Source organism: Tinamus guttatus, unplaced genomic scaffold, assembly GCF_059628265.1.
Source record: "Tinamus guttatus ecotype Peru unplaced genomic scaffold, ASM5962826v1 Tinamus_guttatus_pri_ptg000150l, whole genome shotgun sequence".
Classification (NCBI taxonomy): domain Eukaryota; kingdom Metazoa; phylum Chordata; class Aves; order Tinamiformes; family Tinamidae; genus Tinamus; species Tinamus guttatus.
Genome location: NW_028288684.1, coordinates 4,133,556 through 4,155,332, shown reverse-complemented (window position 1 = coordinate 4,155,332; position 21,777 = coordinate 4,133,556). Strand labels below are relative to the sequence as shown.

At 36.0% G+C, this 21,777-nt stretch overlaps 1 protein-coding gene across 5 annotated transcripts in view; it reads left to right on the top strand.

Annotated features, from left to right (window-relative positions):
- Window positions 1-21,777, top strand: part of NBEA (neurobeachin) — a 460,133-nt gene that overhangs the window by 195,968 nt on the left and 242,388 nt on the right. For all 5 annotated transcript variants that reach the window (XM_088522208.1, XM_088522209.1, XM_088522210.1 and 2 more), the window contains one exon: window positions 17,333-17,394. In XM_088522208.1, the coding sequence (XP_088378334.1) occupies window positions 17,333-17,394 (62 nt within the window). The remainder of the gene's footprint in view (window positions 1-17,332; window positions 17,395-21,777) is intronic.

Below are 21,777 nucleotides of genomic sequence, written 5' to 3'. Positions count from 1 at the left end.
TACTCCTCAGTTTGAAGAACAATTTTTTTTTTCTGCTCTAGAAGTTCAAATAAGAATCTGTAAAAGAAAATCCAAGCAGAACGTAGATTTGACCACAGCAGGCCTCAGGATGGATCTGTGCCTTCCTTCTGAGATCTTCAGGCTCTTTTTCATCTTAACAGGGAACTCTCGGAGCTGCTGCTCTAGTCATTTCATCCTTTCATCCTTTCTTTCTCCATGGCTTGCGTGACATCCTTGATCTCCACTAGCTCACCTAGCTAATTTCCCTTTAAAAAAAGAATTAATCTCTGCTGGTCCATTTGAGAAATTCCCAGGCATTGTTTACTGAAAGGTAAAGGTGGTTTTACCCCTCAAAAGTGCTTTATGTGCAAAGACTCAGGAAAACAGAGATTAGTGGAGTGATTCAAGATACATGAGTATGCAGCATTTAATGATTTACACTTATTCTTGGCAAGCAGTAATTAGCTTGGAAGTTTTATATGAAATAATTGGTTTCATTGTTTTACTGGCAAAGATCTTAGTTCTAACAATTACAAAGTAGTAAATAAACTTTGTTTAATCAAGTCTGCAATTGCTGTCTATTTTTCAAATTGGTTAACATTATATCTTTCGTATTCTATAAAATATATTTACTTTTGATTACTCAAGCTTGAAACATAAAAATACGTTCATTGCTCTTGCTGTCTTTGAGAATATGGTATAAAATATTTCCCTGTCGGATTTTGCTAAAATCTAAGAAGTACCTGGAGGCACCCTTTTAACAGAGGAAGTTTTAATCTTTCTTTGGTGATATTTGTGTGTGTGTGTTTAAAAATTACTGTTCAACTACAGACTTAAGAATATAAACAGTTCTGTAACTTAGGTTTTTGCATATGGAAGGCGGATCCCAATTAGAAAAGAGGGAGGAAAAATGGTTCTAATTCTGCTAAAACATGTTAATTATGTCAGCTGTCCAGATTTGATGCTGTGAGATGGGTGCTGTTGACGAATGTTTGAAAGGAAGTAAACAACATAGTTACGGTTTCACCTCCTTGGAATAGCTGAGCTATCTCAAACTTCTGATGAAAAAACTTACAGTCATACCATGGCACCCCATTTCCCTTTGACTTGTACTCTTGCTCTGTCCCAATTTTTGGCTGCTTTACAGTTTAAGAAAATAATATTTAGTATCTGAACTGCCTCATCTTAACTTTCAAGTGGCATAGAACTAGCTACAGTGTCTGGGCAGTACAAGACTGAAGACTAGGAGCTCTCTCGTTACAGTTAATTTTTCATGATAGTTCTTGTAAATTCCCAAACATGACTGAGGAACCCTATCAAACAGTAGTCTGATAGTGCAAAAGATATTTATTGGTAAAACTCTTTTGTCTACTTGCTTTCTGAAATAATACTAATTTTTGCTCCTTTTCATTTCTTCAAAGACATCCTATACTCCTGTCCCTATTTCAGATGATTGACCAACATCCTAGAATATTATGTAAGTGAAAAATATCCTTAGTGACAAGTTAAAAAAAGACTGACTTGCAACTGAATGCAAATAGTTTCAATATACCCAAACCAGTCTAATACTTCTGTGGTTGATCAACTCAGCTTTTTCAATACCTCAGAGAATAGAAGTTGCAAAGGTTAAAATTACCCATATAGAATCTAATTGGAAACAAACATGCAGTATGTATAGGTCACATATTTAAGCTCAGGAATGCTCATTGTGGAGTTCCATTTAACACTTGGGCAGATACGTTTTCACTAATTCCATTTCCATATGGTCTGCAAATACCTTCCATGTAAAGCACATTACAACATTGTAGCTTTTAGGTGAAAATGTTATGGGTGACTGTAAACTGATCCATCTCCAAAAGAAAAGTTATATCCTCTTTTTGTCAAGCACAGATGGATTGGAAACTGGCATAGTTAAACTGTCCAAGTCCAAACCTTGCTCATGTACAATTCTTTCCTTTTTCTTTGATGAGATACCAAAAAGAGCTTTAACAATTCTTCTCCTTTTCCTATATCAGTGCTTGGCTGGACACTCAGCCAGATAGCCCTCCTCCAAGCGGGTTCGTAAAAATTTGTTGTTCTGCACTATTCAGATCAGATTAAAAAAAATGTTTTCATGCTGATAGGAACAGAAACTCTTTCTCCTCATGAACTCACCACATGGCTCTATGAAAATAATCAGTAGAAGTGATGATGGGATAGGGTCATATTGGCATGTGACAAGAGACTCCTTGAAACAATTGAAAAATTGCATAAAGCCTTGCTCTGAGAATCGCAGATAAACCTTGAGTGCTAAATGGCTCTGCTTTTAAAGATCCCAAAGGCTTCAAGTGTGCCGTCGCTCTGAGAGCAGAGGGTACTTGTAACTGCTAATCATCAGCATGTTTTCATTGTATCTGCTCTTCCACAAGAGAAAATTCACCAATACTGCCACAATTTATGTGTCTCCCTCCACCACGTCCAAAATACTTGTTTTGTTCATGTGTCCAAGAATGTTTTCTTTCAGCAACTTAGACTTTTGCTAATTGCTTGCCAGTTTGTGACACAGCTTGTGATCAGCATTCTGACCAAAAAAATAAGAAATAAGAAGAAGTCAGTATTGCCAAGAGAGAAAAGAATAAGGAAATACAGTATTATGCTTTTAAGACTTACATTAAAAGAAATTGAGAAAAGAATAAGGAAATACAGTATTATGCTTTTAAGACTTTCATTAAAAGAAATTAACAGCACATAAACAAAAAACTTTGTGCAGAAAACTCTATAAGCAGTCATCTATTGAGCCTGCTTTAGCGTATTTATTAGCAATCTGGACTGCAGAGCAAAATTGTGCCTGGCAGAGTTCACTGATTACACAAGGGTTGCCTGTGCATGAAATGGGAAGCAAAGGCATTCCAAAGAGATACGTGAATAGGTTTGTGGAATATCTACAACCCAAGAAAAAGCAAAATTTCCACACAGCCAAATGCCAAGTGCAATATTTAGGAACAAAGAATATAGACTCTACCTAGGACAGGAGATGAGGGAAGCAGCAGCCCAAAAGACAGCAGGGATTGCTGCAGTAATGACAGTACCCTGAGCAATCTGACTTGCTGCTGAGGCAACAAAGACCTCTCCAACCCTTAGATGCTTAGAAAGGAGAGATAAGGAGGTGCTTTCACTTCTGTGCACGACTTTGGCAAACCTGCTGTTGCCTAGTTGTATAGCCAGCACTGCAAGAACGATACAGATCCTGCAGAGGGAAGAAAAGAGCAGGGCACAAGAATGGTAGTGGGATGGGAGATAAAGTCTGTGAAGTAAGATTTAAGGAGCTCGATTTACTGAGTGTACCAAGAAAAAGAGTGAAGCCAATTGCAGTGTGGGGAAAAAAAAAAAAAAAGAAAAAAAGATACTGCAGAATGTTTTCATGTTGTTATCAGCAGAACGCTGGGAATAAAGGTATATAACACGGGAAAAGTTTACTATGTTTTACCACCAAGTGTCAAGATCATCTTTAGTTGTAGTCTTTACAATGGTTTAACTGTCTTTTTAAACACAGTCCTCACTCTAGCTTCTCAAGAGGAAAATTCACAGTCTGCGGTACCTGTGAATCCCCATTGCCTCTGTACTTGAGCCATGCAAAGAAAGGCAGCCTGCATTGACCTTAATTTGTTCTAACATAGTAATCGCTGAATTTATCCATATGTTCATCGTATGCAGGCGTGCCTCAGAGTCAGCTGGCCACCTGCAGGGGTCAGTCGGAAAAGGTGTTTTATCCTGGTTCTGCCATTGGCCAGAGACAGTCAAAATGCCTGTCTGAGGTATCAGGGATGGCCTCTGTTTAAGCCACTGCGTGGAACAGATGTTTCTCCTGAAATGGAAGAGGCAAGTTTTTTCTCATGTAAGTGGCATATACATATATACGTGAGCAAAATGATTTGAGCTGAGTTGAGAAGATAGATTTTTAGTCATCATCTTGAAGGTCATTCTGGTGAATGGGCTTGTTATGGCTTGTAAAATATTTTTTCCTTTCTCTGCACGATAAAGTTTGTCTTTGCAGGCAAACCTCATATAAGCCTCGTGTCAGCTATAGTACAGTTCTCAGATTTCAAAGAGAAAATGTGTAAGTGCGCAGCCATGCATATACTTTAACATGGTTTCTTGTAGATATGAGTCTTATGATAGCACTGGGTGAGGAGGATCTGTCTGTGCTCCTTGGATAAGTTTTGACTGTGTTGGCCAGTTTCAAGCCATTTAACAGTGGAGTCTTAAAATACGGTATTTTTGTACAGTTTTCATGAAAATGGGTATGTGGGTTTAAAAAAAAGTCATATAATACCTTGGTTGAGGCAGTAGTTACATTTCATCAGCTTAAATATGTGCTTGGCACCATCATTCGGGATATACTCACACCATTGCCTGTGTGATCACGTAGTGAATAACTTGAATGATTTGGTTGAAGAGCGCCTCAGAATTTGTAGCTGTGTAATGCACGGTGTTGGTGCAGTGTTACGGATAGCTCAGGGAAGGAACAGTAGGATAACTGATTTAGCAACACTGATGGGTAACTGCAGCCTAAGAGAGAGCACAGGATGAATTTAGCTCCATTAGGCATCAGGGAAGCCCTATTAGAAATCAAAGTGAATGTTAAAATGTTTGTGTGGGGAGACAGGCATGAACGAATGTGCCTTGTGTATGGGGTGCCTCGCTGAATGTGCTTAACCTGCATGGTAAGGATCAGTTTAGCTTACAGATTCTGTGGGTTTTACAGAAACATGAACTTGCCTTTCAAGGCTAAGGAGTTCCTAGCACATTTCCCCTCTGTCACTGCCACCCCTCATCCTTTCCTTGTGTTCCAGTTGTCTCAGTGTACACCCTTTTGTCTGATAAGAGATCGTGCTGCCAACTTCAGGCAGTTCAGTGTGAGTTGATTAATCTTTGGCTGATCCAAGCCTTTGAGTTTGGTTTTCTTAACGTATGATGCTCGCAAATTAGTTGGGTGAAGGAGGTAGAATTTCTATTCATAGATTTCTTTTTATCTTTCAACAAAAACATTTTCAGAAAGATATTAGTGAAATCACACTGCTATCTGAAAATTTTTAACATGTCCTATTTAGCTAATTAAGTTGGATGGTGATGATTTTTTTTTTCAGAAAGTTTGAAACAATTATTACCACTAAGTGGAACAATTTAGTATAGTTATATTGTTACAGCCTTTGGATATTTGCACATTCAATCTGTGAGGATGATATTTGCTTTTCATGAATTTCTACAGGTGATGGAATTTGTAGGGGTATCTTTTCCACTATGCAGAAAATCATAAATATTTTTTAAACAAGACAGGAAAACTCTTGAAATCCTCCAATGGATTTAAAATGCTGCTTCTGATTGAAATTCCACCTGCATGGGGTGTAATCCCTTCATAAATAGAAACCAACTGTTTATTTCAGACTGCTACTCAGAGGCTGTTGGAATTTGATTTGTCAGTTGTTCTATTCTCTATCTGTGACTAGCTCAATGTCTTACTGAAAGGTTTCCCAGAATATTTGTGTTTCCGGAAGTCTGGATGGTAGGAGCAATGGAATGATGAAAGGATAAGTGGATATTCAAACCTGCCTGTTTTATTTACATATATTCCTGCAGGATCAAGATTTGAAGCTTTACAACTTTCATGCTGTTTTTTAGAATGTGATACTATCAAGACAAATCCCAATGTTTTCATTTGATGGAAGAACTGAAAACCAAGTCCCAAGGCAAAAATCTCTGCTATCTATACACAAGGAAATCTTCAAACTGTAACAACCTCCACACTGAGTTAATGAACACTTTTTCTTTTATATAATACTCATTTATGACACCTTTAAGAGCATGTCCTGTAAATCCTAGAAAGTGAACAGGATGCACATACATTTGATTTTGAGGGTTTAACTCTTGACTGGCTGAAGTTTTGTACACAGAAGAATGTTCTGAGCAGATGTTTAACACAGCAGGAAACATTATAGATCAGAGATCCAGATAGGAACTAGAAAATGCAAGGCATCTGGCACCTTCTTGAAAGTGAACCTGCCAATAATTAATTACACATATGAGCTACTCTATCCCTGTCTAATGAATTGGACACTTACTAAGATATATTAGACTATGTACCAGAGGTTAACTGCTCATGCCCTCTCCTTTGTCTGGCTTGTGTGGTCCAAGTGTAACCTAAGGGTAGAAATGGTTGTTGGCACTCAGATTTTATGTGCCATCATTGTTACATTAGGTAGCAATCAAGACATCTTTACAGTCCAAAATGTATTAAGTCCTCATTTTCTGTTTCTTGCCAACAAAGAAAAAAAATGACTGAAAACATAAGATTAATTTTAAAGTTTAAAATCACATATATTGAGCAGAATATGTTAAGATGCATCAGTTATATGTATATATATATACATACTCTCAGGAAAACAAGTACTTGTAGCTAAATAGAGGAGTAAGATTTGCTGAAAGAAGCATTGAAAGCTCTCCGTGATTACAAAGAAGCTGCTAAAAGCTTGTAATCATTAAAGTAGTGTTAAAAGTGCTACTAGAATATATGGATATACACATATATATAGCACTAGGAGACCACACTGCCAGTATTTGTTCTTTAAGTTGCATGAAAGATTGAAGAGAATATTGGAGCCTGTAGGGAAAGGGCTTGTTCGTGGTCTTCAGATCACGCTTAACCTTCAGCCATGGTGGCACTTCCTCACACTTGTTTTTTTCCAAAGGCAATATTCCCTTTACAAGCAGGGAAGGCCTAGTAAGGACTGGTCTTTTGGCCTTAAAACTCTAGCAGGAAGTACCCTCCTCAACTTAAGAGTCTTCTCTCCTTTGTCTTATGCCATCAAGGCCAGATGTCCCTCCATCGGCCATTTGGTGCTAACCTGCACTTTTCGTGCAAATCATTTTCTTTGTTTTTTCTTTCTCTCTCTTTTTTTTTTTAACTTTACCACATCCATGAAAAAAAATAAATAAAGAGGGCTATTTCATGTTGCTTCAAGCAATTAATTTTTAACAGATTCTTGAGAAATCTCGTTACATATGCAAGCACTACCATGACATAGCCTGTAGGTGGACTCATCATATCAGCCATACAGCAGTCCTGCACTGTAACACTCAACTAAGTTGTACTTTTTTTTTTTTCCTAAAAGCAGCTACCTTTTTTTTTTTCCCCTTATTATTTTCTTCTTTACTGTCCAGGCCCAAAGAAAAACGAGGTGGTATGCCAAAAAGGTATTCAGTATCTACAGGATGTTCATGCTGTGACTGAAGCTCCCCACAGGCAGAGGTTCTCCGGTTCTTATTCCACTTAATTCATCATCCAGAGCTCAGCAGGGGACTCTGCCTGATTTTGGACTTGAAACACTTAGGCTGGTATTTGCCCCACCCTTGGTCCTCGAACGGCTTAAAAACGGAATCAATCTACTTTATTATACCAGCAGTATTTTCCAGAGAACTACCTAGCTTTGATAAACTATAGAGTGCAAGTAACATCTCTGTATCAGATTTTGCCCTGAAATCTGTATTTCACATAAGGTGGAGTTTAATAATCCTTTTCCATATAGCCTGATCTCTGCATCCAACTCCTTTGCACAATTAATCTCGTTAGGACAGGTCACAGTTTCTCCTTCTGCTTTCCTTAACTCAGTGTCTCCTTGTCACCTGCTCCTGTGATTCAGACTGAAACCTTTTAATTGGTGGCCAGGTTTAACTAAACACCCTATGCTTGTCCTGATGATTTAAAGGCACTTCTGCTGTTTGGATATGAATGTGCTACTTCCCATACCTGCAGGGCATAAACCAAGAGTGCTCTGCAAAAGCTCCTGGATGAGTCACCTTGAGAAGATATCTTCAACTGAGAGGTTTTATAAATAAGTATTTCTTTAAGTTTCACTTTTGATAGAAAAAAGTGTTACAATAGCACAAGTGTTAATGAACCGGCAAGTTTGACTTATTTTGATGATAACAATCTTCCTGCAGATCTGGTATCATCTTGGCAAGGACTGAAAGGCAGTTGAAAAGAAGCTGTTCTTTACTATGTTCTGTAGCTTTATGCTATCATTTACTTAAAATAAAAATCCTTCTAAACATATATATTGTCTTATACTTCGTCTTTTTTTTTTTTTTTTGGTATGATGTTATGTGCAACTTTATGATCATTTTTTTATATACTAATAGTGGTGCCTTGCAGTGGGAAACCCTCACACTGAAAGAATTTGTCAGAGAATAGAGACAGTTGTGGGATGTCAAATTAAGATGGTAAAGTGATGTCAAAGCAGGCCTAGGGAGAGCCCGTAACAATGTTACTGTCAAGGAAATAAAGGAAACAGAAATACAAGAAATACAAGTTATTTCAGAATACTGTAACTGTGGTGCAGTTTTGTGTTTTGAGAGACACTGTTTTAGAATGATTACCATTTGTCAGCAGGGCTTCAGCATAAGAATGAGGTCCGATGGCTGCCAACTAAGGTCAGCAAAATCCAGCATGGAAAGGCAGCTTTTTTTCTCTATTACTGAATTTTCAGACAACATTCATTACCTAAACAAAATACTAGTTTGCCATCAATTTGCTCAGCTACGTACAAAAGTTAGGCTTATGCTACTCAGGAGATGAGGCAAAGTTAAAATAACTGTCCTCTTGGCCTTAGAAATTTAGGAAGTTGCATGAGTGCTTTCTATTTTTTGTTATACTTCGTATCTGCAGCTGTGCTGGTTCCCTCACTCATCTCAGTATGGCCACAAGGTTGCCAAAGAGAAGAACCACAAAGCAGCAGGGAGAACAGGTCAAGAGTGAGTGGCTGTACTGCTGTGCAGCCTGGCCTTTTCTCGCCTGCCTTTTCTTGTCATTCGCTGTACACTTGCCATTTCACTTGTGTCCGGGCAGGATGGTGATGTGCCCCCTGGTAACTGGAAAAGGTGTGACAAAGCATAGAGGGAAGGAGTAGAAAGAAGGATGGAAAAGGCAAAACCTTTTTATTTTTTTAAATTTTTTTTATTTAAAGAAAAGCGAAGCCAAAAAAAAAAAAAAAGAATGGTTTAAGCAGAGAAAATAAGGCATCGAATAATAGGAATGAGTTATAGGCTGAAGCCAAGCAAAGAGTAGATAAATTTCAGGAGGAAAATAAAACTCCTCATCTAACGAAAAAAAATGGAGCAATACATACAATTACTTACATTTAATACATTTTCAAGAAAAGCATGGTATTCTTGAAACTGTAATTTTGTATCTTATATATTATCCGCCTAGTCTAGGATATCCCTTTTGATAGCTAGGGAAAGAACTGGAAGAAGTTCTCAAGATGAGGAGAAAGCATCATATAAGTCTAGTAAATGTGTAAATGAATGCTAGCCTTAGAGCATGGAAATAATGCTCTGACTGAAAATAATTCACATAATTTACTGTCAAAGTAATTCTTCAAAAAAAAATCTTTTCTGTAGCACAGGGAGGAGAAGGAAGGAGAAAAAAAAAGAGAAAGGAGAGATAGATATTCTTCATTTCAACAAGAAAAAAAACCCTGAGAGACATTAATAGAACATAAAATTTCAGAATAGCTGCGTTTCTTCAGATGTGTTAAATATATAGCAACTTCTTTGATATCATTTGTTTTTATTTAGCAATTTTTGTTCACTTCTGGTCACGAAATGATAACTTGATGAGGAAAAGAATGGCATCTTGAGAGACTGCTGCATGGTAGAACTTGAAAAATCTTTTAATTTTTTTATATTGTAAATTAATTTGTAAATGCCTCTTTCCCATTCATTTTTCCTCACTTCATCCCTTGTGATAGAATATCCAGGGTAACGTTTGGGCCACCAGCTTGAGCTCACTGAATGGTGATGTCGTAAGAATAGAAGGGGAAACCAGGAGACTCCAGGATCTTGTGTTCATTTGCACATTAAACTGATGGGTATTGGAGAACAGTCTGGAATAGCCTCTACTGAGATTCCTTTCAGATAAGTAAGGATTTTCCAGTTGGAAAGGATGCAGTATATTTTTCAGTTTGTTCCAAGCTTCCATCCCTGCAAAAAGCTACTCAAGTCCATCTGAAACTGAAGTAGATTTGAACAGAAAACCAATAGTTCAATGTTAGAGTCGCTTCCATGGTGCCAAGTGTTTTAGTTTGATAAGCTGCAGTGAAGTGTGATCAATGGTGCTGTAGTTTTGACCTGTTGGCTAGAAGAGGCCTTTGGAGGAGATGGAACCACATTTGTTCTCTAAATTAAATTATAATGTGTGCTGAGTACTGTGTTGTTCCAAAAAATGTCTGCTTCACCTAAGAGTAAATTGATATCTTATAGCTAGCTTTTACATTTTACTCTTTCATATGAAAAAAATAATTTTCTGTCATTAATGTTGATTAGATACTGTTCTCAGTTGATACAGGATAGATTTACATCAGTTTTAGATCTGGTCTGGTAAATCAGTTGGGTGAGTGTATTACTTCACTGTGTCACATCAGATATTTGAAAACTATCCGAGTAGATACTGTTTTTAAGAGAAGGGTAAGGAAAAACAATTGCAGATATTGAGTAAATCAGAAAAGATGGCTGGTGGAGTTAAAAAATAAGGAAAGATGCTAGATGGTAAACATGATCAGTTTGGAAAATCTTAATGACAGTAGAAATGGAACAATGGTGGTGGATTTTGTTTTGTAGATTAAGCAATCTCATTCTTCTTTGATGAAGGAGAATTTGTTTGTGCATCCCATTAACACTGATGGAAAATTGAGCAAATTCCTTATGTTGCTATAAGGCTCTTCAGAGCCGTGTGGCATCAACATCAGTTTTGTCAATATTCCAGCTCAGGGCATCACAATGTAAAAGTCCATAATTTCAAAAAATAGATTGTGTACATTGTAATAAATCCAGCTCCTATAGAAAACTTCAAAGAATTTTTTGCCCTTCTGTGGTTCTTTCTGGACGTTTCATACTCCTCACTTCTTTTTAGTAACTAGAATGGTGAAAATGTAAAGGTTGTCTTACTTTGAGAAAATAATTTATGAAATTGTTACATAGCATTGCGATGATTTTTTTTTATGATCCTTGTTTTAGGATCTCTTTTATTTTACAACTCCAGTTAAAATGAACCAACAGTTAGAGTTGGGTTTGAAAAGATTAAAATCTCATATTTATGTTGACCTATCAGTGTTCATTTGCAATGTTCAATTTAAGATGCAAACTGCAAGATTTCTGAAAATATTTTAAAGTTTTAATAACCCAATTCTAGATTCATAGCAAATGCCGATTCTAGATGTGGGGTAACCTATAGAAACAACATTGCATTTGTGTTATGTAACAACCAAAGATCTTAAAAATAACTTTATACTTATACCCCTAACCCTGACTGCTATTTCTAAGAAGTGTGTGCTCTTTGGAACGGCGTGTCATTTCCTTTAGTGTGAGTAAAGTTGTAAGTATTTTGCATTTTGGCTGTGATTTCCTTCTGCAGACTTTCTGCAGTTCCGGAATATCTACCAACCTTTGCGTTTCATAAATTAAGACCATTAATGTAATTTAAATGTCTGCAAAATATGTGAGGTAGGTTTGATTTTGAAACCAGTTCTGAATGTAATCTTTCACTACACTGAATTCTACTTAATAAACATCTTGCTTTTGGAGGAATAATACCATTTTCCTTCCTTCTCAGTTCTTGATATCACCTTCCTTAAGAAGAATTATAATCTTACCAAATCCAGAAGTGTGCCATTTTTTGTGTTCTAAGTCATTTGAAAATGAAAAAAATCATGTCCGTTCTATATTCCTTATTGCTAACTGCTAAATTAGATTTTTTTTTTTCTGGAAAACTGCCTACTTCTCTTGGTTTCGTGTAGTTTTGGTACATCTTTATTCTTCTAGGAAAGGATCATAACCCCTCTTTTCAAAAAATCACTTTGCTTTGGATAAGAAAACCTCTTATTTCACTTAATATTTTTATGGATATAGTACTTACTTCCAGTCTTTTCACTATTATATTTTTCCTCCACAGTATCTCTTTACAGATCTGTAGTGATCTCACCAGCAACTATAGATGATTAAAACCATGAATTTGAATCCGGGTTTGGATCCTTACTTGCCATAAGATTTTGATGGCAGAAGTCATTTTTGCAAGAAGTTAAAAACTTGAAGGAAAAAAAATACCACTTGAAGGGAAAAAAAAAACAACTCAAACAAACAAACAAAAAAACCTACCAAACAAGCAAACAAATCCAGCCATATAATGGTCATTTTTGTAAATTCAATACTGCCAACCCGCAAACATGCATTTGTTTCGTCACCAGAAACATTCCTAAGAAATGTTTATATGTAATGGAAAGGGGGACGTGCACATGGTGAGAGGTAACTACCTGTGGAAAACTGCTATTCTGTCCCTTGGCATATGAGGCAGAAGGGATTGTGGAAGGATACTTTGATGCTGGCTGATACGCTCCATCAGTAGAAAAGAGAAAAGAGCCTGCTTAATGAAATGAAAAAGAGTGTTTAAGTAAAAAAAGAGAATGTTATCATTTTCTGATCCTTTCATTAGCTTTAGGGTCTTATGGTTGTATATAAATAAAGTTCATGCACTATTCATATATTAATAAAATAATGCGTGTAACAGCATGTCCTTATTTCATTGTATTTTTTTTTCTAAAACTTCTGTTGGTTTTATGATATGTCACAGGGGAGTAAAGACCAAGTTTTCTTTGTGAACCAGGTTAAACTGAGCAAACTTTCTCAAAGTTTTTGTTTAGCCATACCCGAGACTTCCAGTTAAGTAGAAGCTATAACTGAGACATTTCTGCAGGTTGTAAAGTATAGTTAATTGCATCTTTTTTTCCTAAGTTCAACACAAGATATAAAACATTTAACGTTTGCTTTTGCTAATATTACAATTGATTCCAGTTCCAGTAAGGATTTAAGTTAACATAAAGTAAAATCATTGAAAGAAAATGCAGGCAAACCTTGATAAAGACCAGATGAAATTGTAGTGGTATTCAGTTAGACTCATACACACATTGTATTAATAATAATAAAAAGAAGTTCAAAAACATGATCTTATTTCATAAGGATTTTTTTTAAACGATTTTATCAGCCTACTTTGTATTTCTTCAAAATAGAAATTCACATTGATTGGCTAGTTCAGCATGGTGACTTTGAGGTTTTGAACCCGTGATTTCATTAATGCCACAGGCATGACTAAAATAGTAAATTTGAAATTAATCTTTTTTTAGACATTAATAAGTCATAGTGAAAAGAAATAATTAGCATATCTTCGAGGCAACAGAGGAACACTGGAAAAAAAAAGAAGCCATGTAAACCAGAGCGTTTAAAGATAATTGCCAGGCATACATCATTTATTCCAGATTAGCTAAGGTCACGCACTTGATGCTCCCGGTTTTTGCATCCATATATGTGGTCATTGTTGCCATCAAACTGCTGCATTTTGATGCCTGTATTTAATGGACTGAGAATAGACCATGAAGAAAAGTACTAAGACCAGCAAATATAAAGAGCACATACTCTGTTCAGTGAAACAGTGACCTTTTTAACCTTGCTGTATGCAGGAAATATCCACTTGTATTTTAGTAATTGCATTAGCTTCCTTAATGGCATTTGATACAGATGGTATAGGAAGAACTTATCTACAGCTGAAGAATGCAGGCAACAATTTTAGTTTGAATTGCAAATATTTTTACTACTGGAATTAAGCAGGGCGAAAGAGAAATTGAAATAGATTTGTGGTTAGCCTCAATTAGAGAAGTCGCTATTTTTCAAAGCTCATTATCATTGTTCTTTCCTATTATATTAAAATTAATAAAATTTTGTGCACTAAAAATCTCTATGAAATACTGTGAAAGTAGAGGAAGAATAGGTACAGTTATCCATGCATTTGGGCGTTAAGAATTGATTGTATTCTGAATTTATGAAAATACTGCAGCCTATTTTTGCCTTCTCTGTTCTCTGTAAAATGGGAACAAGCTATTTTCTTCTTCCTCTTTTTGTCTGCTAGCATGCACGCGGTCCAAAGAAGGAAATCAGCCCCAAGTGTCTGTGCCCAGCCTAAAGCAGTGGGGCTCTTAACACAGGTCAGACTTCTTAAAATAGAGGATCGTGCAAATTTAAAAACGAAAGATTATTAAAATGGTCTTACGTCTCATCTATGTATGTATAAGTGTAACAGGACAGGTATAATGATTCTTCCTTAACTTATTTCTACGGTTTTTGATTATGTGGGATCTTCATAAGCCAGAGATTGCTTTCTGGCAGATTTTCCATAATAGGTATAAATGGATCAGTCCTCCTTGAGTTCTGGTCTGCTTTTATCTCTTGAGCCTGCACTATATCTCTGAAGCTTAGTTGTGTATCAGAAAAAAAAAAAAAATCTTTCTTCTTTTTATTTTAAATCTTTGCCTGTTTAATTATGAAGAGGAAAAGACGGGAAGAAGCACAGGGGACATAAAACCTCCACTCCTGGCAGCTGGGCAGGAGGAAATGGAGCATAGGATGGAGGACACACGTACGGGACCCTCGTATGATTTGCGTGGATGGAGCCCCTGAAGTGCAAGGAGGAGGATGATAAGCAGGAAGCTCATGACTCTGATGCGAGTGCTGCTATGAATGTTTCCTTTTGCTTCAAGTAAAACAGATTGCAGAAATATATGCTATGAATACTTAAAGGAAAGAAAAAAGTGGTGAATAGAGCACACTGCACACAATGCAGTTTCTGTTTCCTTCTGCCATCCCGTCAAGTAATTTGTGTTTCCTCATTTTGTGTTATGGCTGCTCCTATCTTTGCTTATTTATAACTACAGACTTGCACACTTTATTTCTGCTTTAGGCTGAGCTCTCTGCAGAGGGAATTCTCTGCATCCATCTGAGTCTCCCTGAGCTGTTTTTATGAGGCCTTCCTAGCTCCTTCTCTGTTTTCACATGTGCAAATTGCTACATTTTGGGGTTGTTTATTTGTTTCTTTTTGACCTGAAGACCAGCTTCTTACAACACCGAATTCCCAAAGCGATTGGTGATGAGAGGTATTAATGGCTCCCATCAGTGGGTTATTTGATCAGCAGGCAATTAAAAAGTGGGTTACAACTGATGGGTGTGCTGGTGTGCTATCAGTTGTGGGTTCTGTGGCCTTCTCTTTCCTTTCCTGATTTTCCCCCAAATCCATTTAGTTCTCCTGTTTCCTGCTGGACTGCTCCATGCAGGCTTGCCATAGAATAGCTGGCATATACAAAAAGTTACCAAGAGATGTAGAGACAAATGGATAAAGGCATCAATTTTAGGTCAAAGGGCTGTCTACTCATGCTGTAACATAAGCCGGCTTTAAAAGAAAGTTTGGTCTAGTCTATAAACCTTCTTATTGTCGCAAACAGAAAATTTTGCAGTAAGGAGTTGTGGGTTCCTCCAGGGAATACAGGTTTATTTTGTGCACAGCATTTCTGTTGCTAAGGGCAGAGCATCTTTGTTACCTGGGCGGTAGCAGTGAGGCCTGGGCCTATTTTGGTGCCGTTTTAGACGTGTTCGTTTTGTTGCATGCTCCAAACTTTTCCCACATTGTCTGCAGCTCATCCTAGCTGGTTCTTGCTGCCACGTGTCTTTGAACGTAAAGAACTTCTCATTCAGTGTGGGAAGGGCACACTCTGTCCGTGCGTTTAAATTTTGTCATCCAATTTTCTGTTCTTTTCGGAAACCTGTTAATGTTTCAGAAAAATGGCTGCCAATACATAAATCTTTTTTGCAATTTAATTGGTTTATCTTTGTTTTCCATAACTGTGTGTAATGCTCACTCTGGAGATATTTTTTTTGATATATAATTAGAAGGTAAAGATATTTGCAAATTTAGGAGACTAGCACGGGAAGGAGCTTTGTTTTGACTAAATCACGTTTTAGGGACCTACAGTCTCATTTTGGAAAAGGGCTTTGATGGAAAAGGTGTTTTGTTTTCTCTTAGTTTTACAGAACGTGAGGTGGATTCGTAATAGCACACAGAACATTTGATGATAAACTATTTGCTGTATTCTTGCCACCTGCATTGCCTTAACTGGAGAGTTTGGTCTTCTGCTGGGGTTTTCTTTGTCAGCTTTCAAGCGGTCGAGGTAGCCTGCAGGTTGATAAGTATCCCATTAATCTTTCTGATCCTCTAGCACTTGAGCACGAGAAGAGCTGATCAATTACAGCAATTGTCTCCCTAAATGAGCTTTTCACATCTGCCTCTTATTTCATTAGTTAACTGTCTGCTCATATATCTGATAGAATGGAATCCGAGTGGCCTCTTACAGCTTGTTCTGTGTTACTGTACAATAAGGATGGGGTTGTTAGCAAAATGGGCACAAAAGGGTATTTATCCGCTTCCCGCAATAAATATACATGCTATTGTGTAGGAGGGCTTCTGTCTCTAATCACTGTTTGTGGAATCCTACTTAAAGCACATCAGTTTGCTGTTCAGCAAGCTGCTTAGTCCTTCGTTGTAAGCTTTATAGATGTGTATTTATCATTTTTATAACACAACAAAATGGTCTCATGCCCTAACCCATCATATCAATGTATTGCCTGCATGATTTTAGAGAACAGAATCTCCTACATTTAAAGCTAATGGTAGAAATGTAATTTCCTTCATGTCTTTTTAGAATGCATCTTTTATTTGCAAAGATAGGATATCCTTGTCTCAGAAAGTAAATTTGCATTTCCAAAGCTGCAAACAAGTATTGACAGTAGTGGTAATGTTTCTATGATTATTCAAATTAAGTACACGTAGTGAGCAACAATTGCATAGTTTGGTTGGAGGCTCCTTTTAAGAAACACAAACTGTAAACTATGGATTTCACTTTTTAATTAAAAAAAAAAAAAAGTTTTCACAGGAATGCCGCTTTCATTAATGTTCAAACTTTCGATTACAAGAAAATTAATTACCAGAAGAAAATGTAAATAATTTCCAAACAAAGGCCTCTTTCACTATCTGTTAGTATCTGATCAGGTTATTCTAAAGAATTTACAAGATTTCATTTTCAAAGATTTTTTTTTATATTTGGCATTTATGAAATTGCTTTGGACAACATTTTATTGGGGGGGAGGGGGTTGCTAAAAAAGTCAACAGAGTTAAATGCTAAAAAGACTCTCTTAAAAAGTATTCTGGCCTGCTTCTGGTACAGATTATTTCAGGTGATTCTTTGATGCTTTCTGAACATTCAGATGTGTTTGAATCTGTAATGCTCAAGATATTTGTTCTTGAAACTTACTTCAGTGAATTTGAGTGACGGAAAGTACAGACGTTTTATGGAATTACTAAGACCATGGAGGTGTAATAACTAAGCATCAGCAATCTTTTAAATTCACTTTTGACTGTTTATTGCAGGTCTGGTTTGTATGAAGTCGAGTACTTCAGTGGTTGAACTTGTTATGCTCCTTTGTTCACAGGTAAGAATTATTTGCTTTTAACTGTATTAATTTCTTTGCATAGTGATAGGTTCCTATCAACCTAAGAACTGGGTCCATTTCAGGATAGGGAAGTACAAATTAATCTCTTCCAAAATAAAATGTATTTTTTCCAAGTAGTATGTAGTATCTCTATATCCATAGGGTATACAAAGGACGTATGCATTTGCTCTTTGGAATGTATGAAGAATGTATATTATTTACTTTTTCTGTGTATGAACTCTTTCTCAAGCCAGTTCTTATTTAGAATATATGAATAGAATGTTTTCATAAATATATGTTAACATTGGTCTTTGAATTTGTAACTTTAAATGTCTTGCTTTCGAGTGACATTATTACTTGTGTAATGGCACAAATTATTGCATATTTTATATAGGATTCTGGTTTATATATGATCATGGTTTTAACAGCCCTCAAGAACCAGCGGATACCAGCAGAACATTTCTGTTCTTAAAACGTTGTAGCCATGCTGTGCTAATTGTTTAGCATAGTAGTAGTTATTCTGTGAAAAATCTGAAACAATTAGGATCTTGTATTAGAATCACAATTAAAATAATCAAAAGTAAAATATTTTATAGTGCTTGCTTACATCTTAATTTTAATTTAATTTCTTTTTTACAGAAGTGAAGTATTATACATAATTTCATTTATTTATAACTTTTTACCTTAAATTACCAGTAATGAGTCGTCAACACTCAAGACATTTAAGATTTTTGCTCATTTTATATAAGACAAATAATTGCATAACTTCAATATTTTACAGTTCTCTAAAGACTTATTAACAGTATATCACTTACCAGGTTTCCCACAGATTTAAAATAGCAGTTAAACACATATCAGATTAGTATATAAAATATCGAGATTTACTTGTTATATTATTAGCAAGAAAAAACACTTGGTAGATTATGTGACCATTCACTGTGAATATTGAAAGTATGCACAAAAATGCACTAAAACCCAGTCAGTTTCTCAGGGCACTTAAAATGAAGATCTACTTTTCAGGAATTATCTGAAAATAATTAACATTTACAACTGAATTTGGAGGAGGGGGCTCCAACTTACCTGCTGTTTGCCCGACCGTAGGTTGCGTTTCTTCAGGCTTGTGTCATAAGGAAATCATTAGATCTTGTTTTCCTTTTTTTTTCCTTCCCTTTTTTTTTTTTTTTTCTCTTTTCTCTCTTAGCCAAGATGGATATTGGTTAGGGAAAAGAAAAAGAAAAATACATCCTTGGCAGGAACCCTCGGTGGGGTTTGAACTTCAAACCTCCTCCTGCAGGGCATTTGAAAAATTTGTTACCTAATGGTTAAATCCTGGGTTGCGGGAAAATTCCGAAAAGAAGGCTTTTAAGCCTTATGTTCATGTCATGAAATTTTTTGTTTGTTTGTTTCTTCTCGAAGAGCTTTCGAAACCCTTACTTTAGGGAAGGAATAACTTGAAATCCTTTCGTCCTTCGTCTTTGGTTTTACTGCAGTTCTCAGGAATAAAGCGGAATGTAACATTAGGGTCTAGTGTCTTTGATGGCCTCATCATCTAATCATAGGTTTAACATTACTCATTTGCTGGCTCCAGGAATTCCTGCCATTAAGGGCCCTAGAGATGAAACTTTGCCTCAGATATTGATTGAAAGGAAGAGAGAGAAATTCAAGCTCTTTCTGCAATGCTTTCTCTTTAGACATCCCAGTAAAGCTATGTAACAAATGGAGCTAAATCAATTTGTATTTTATGACCCTTATACAAGTTACTTATTGTTTCAAAAGAGTCAACTATTTTAAAAATAAGCTTCATTGTATACCTGAAATAATGTTAAGAGTCTAATCATTTGAAATTTTGACCATTTATTTAGATTCTCTAATGTTTGTGTGGGAGAGAACTCTTTTCCATCTACTCAATTAATTGAGAAAATCGCCACTTAAAATTTTGATACCCCGTGTGATATTCTATGGTAATTTCCTTAGCTACTAAAGATAGGATAAAAAAATAGTATCCCCTACTGCCTGTTTATTACCAAGTACTTAAGAAGCTAATGCTCTAACATGGTTCATGGAGTGAGACTGCGTGTTCCTGTAGCAAACGGTCAATAGGGGGCTGTAGGGGTGCAAGTTGCCTTCTCCCCTCCTCTTTACCAATTGTAAACAGGAGACTTTTGTAAATTCCGTCTCTACAGGATTTTGTGTTTCATCCTATAGGCACCTGAACAGTCAGGCCTGCGGTTCCACTCATGTGCATGAAAAATTTACTTAAACTATTTCATTTTTTAAAACATCAGGTAAATACTACAAAAATACTAATAAGACACGATTGTAATGTAGCTACAAGGAAAGAGAATGGCAGACAGGCAAACAACAACATAATCCGGTATATAACTAACCAGGAATTAGGAGATTAGGAGTTAGTGTCCTCAGGAAATGAGATGAACTCATGGCTAGATGAAGTCAGACAGGGCTGATCTTCTCCATAACATGAACTGAGTGCAGCAGAAGGGAAAGACGAGGTGTATTGTGTTTTTTTTTTTATTTTAGTAAATCTGGTGTAACCAGGGCTTCTCTTTCTGACATGGGTAAATCCTTCATATTCAAATTGAATGGCATTCTACAGGTTATGTAGATGGAGGGGTTTGAAATGGGTGTCATTCAGAAGATAGATGACGGCATTAATGACCTTTGAAAAGTAGAATTTTGTGTGCACAGAACAGAGTAACTTTAGACATGGAAAAGGAAAGGGAAATGCAAAGTTTGTTTTTCTTTCATTTGCTACAGCAAATTAGATGCTTTTATGCTCTTTATGTTGGAAATTCCATGTTAACGACTACAGATTAGCAAGGATGTCAGATTTTTTTTTCTTATCTGAGCTCCTGAATAAACTCAACATTGCCAGCGGCTCAGGTCCAAGGTATGGTCTAAATTTACATGAAATATCACATTACAAATGTCTGAAGGTACATGTCAGGGATAATTCAGTTCATATGGGCAGCCTTTTAGACTCTGAGGGATATGCAATCAAGTCTTTCCCCCAAAGGAATTTGGAGTTTCTGTGAAAAATACATTTTAAGTTTTAAAGGAACTCCTGTAGGGATAGTGCATCATTTGTGAGTTTGAAGAAGAAAAAAGTTATAGTCTTTGTTTTTCAGACCATCTCTCATACCATAATGTGCTTCCTCCCAACCTTTTCTTGTTATCACCCACTTATTAGACTATAGGTTAGGTTTATTTGAGATTTTCTTTTTTATATGTCTTGTATAAACTACAAATATACATTCTTGAACTTGACATGTGTTTTTTAACGTGAAATTTATAGTAAACATCTAATGATTTTCACTTTTCATGAAACAGGCGTTTTCATTTGGATTTAGTCTATTTTAACATAAAACGGATGAAGATGTGTTATGTTTGACAAGATCTGTACTTGATTAGCAAGTCTTTGTTCCTTCAGCCTAGCTATGCCTGTCACAGATGCGTTGCTGCTTTGTATGGCAGATCTTTTAAATAAACCATACAATTAAAAAACCTACTTTTTTCAGGGTAGTTCATTTTCAAAAGCAAATTTAGTATTGAGTAAACTTTTTCTTAGTTTTTCCCCAAGCACTGCAGTAATTTATAATTACTTCCAGATCTGCATTTTTTTCCCTTTGGAGATGGAGCTTCTGCAGAAATGGAGTGATGGTTTTCCAGAGGAGTCTGGTCATACACTACTTGTATTTTTCTGTATCTTATCTATGTGCAAGAATAATTTATTTTCTTAAATAAAATACTCTCTCTCAGTAGTTAAAACACCTTACTACTTCACTCATTGAAAAATGCAACTATTACAAAGAATATTTTGTGATTACTTTAGAAAGAAATGCTTCATTTAAGCATTTATTTGCATATAAATATATAATTTATATAATTCTGTTTATTATATGAATATACAATTTATGTAACTAAATATATTGCTTCTAGAATATATGTCTGACCAGTTTCAGAATTCAATATTTCTCAACACATCGTTTACTCTATTAATTTCGCCTCCCACCATGTTTGACTGGGAAGTTTGATTTCCAAAGGAGTATCCCAAGAAATTATCAACACGAGAAAGAAAATAATCTGCTCCTGAATGAGTGTATTGAGGAAAGGTATTTATTTCCGGGTATTTCTATCCATCGTAAATAGGCATTTACAGGAAAAAAAAAATGAGGAAAAGAAATTTTACATGTAACTAAGAACATACTTTATCTAACACTGTCGATTAAAATTGTTAGGAGATTTTCTAATGTTGATAACAGTCAAATGATCCTTTGTACAATTAAGTTATACATCGCTTCTGTAAATATTTTTATTTTTATGAAATTATTTTTATGAAAAGATATAGAATGGGAAATATCTTAG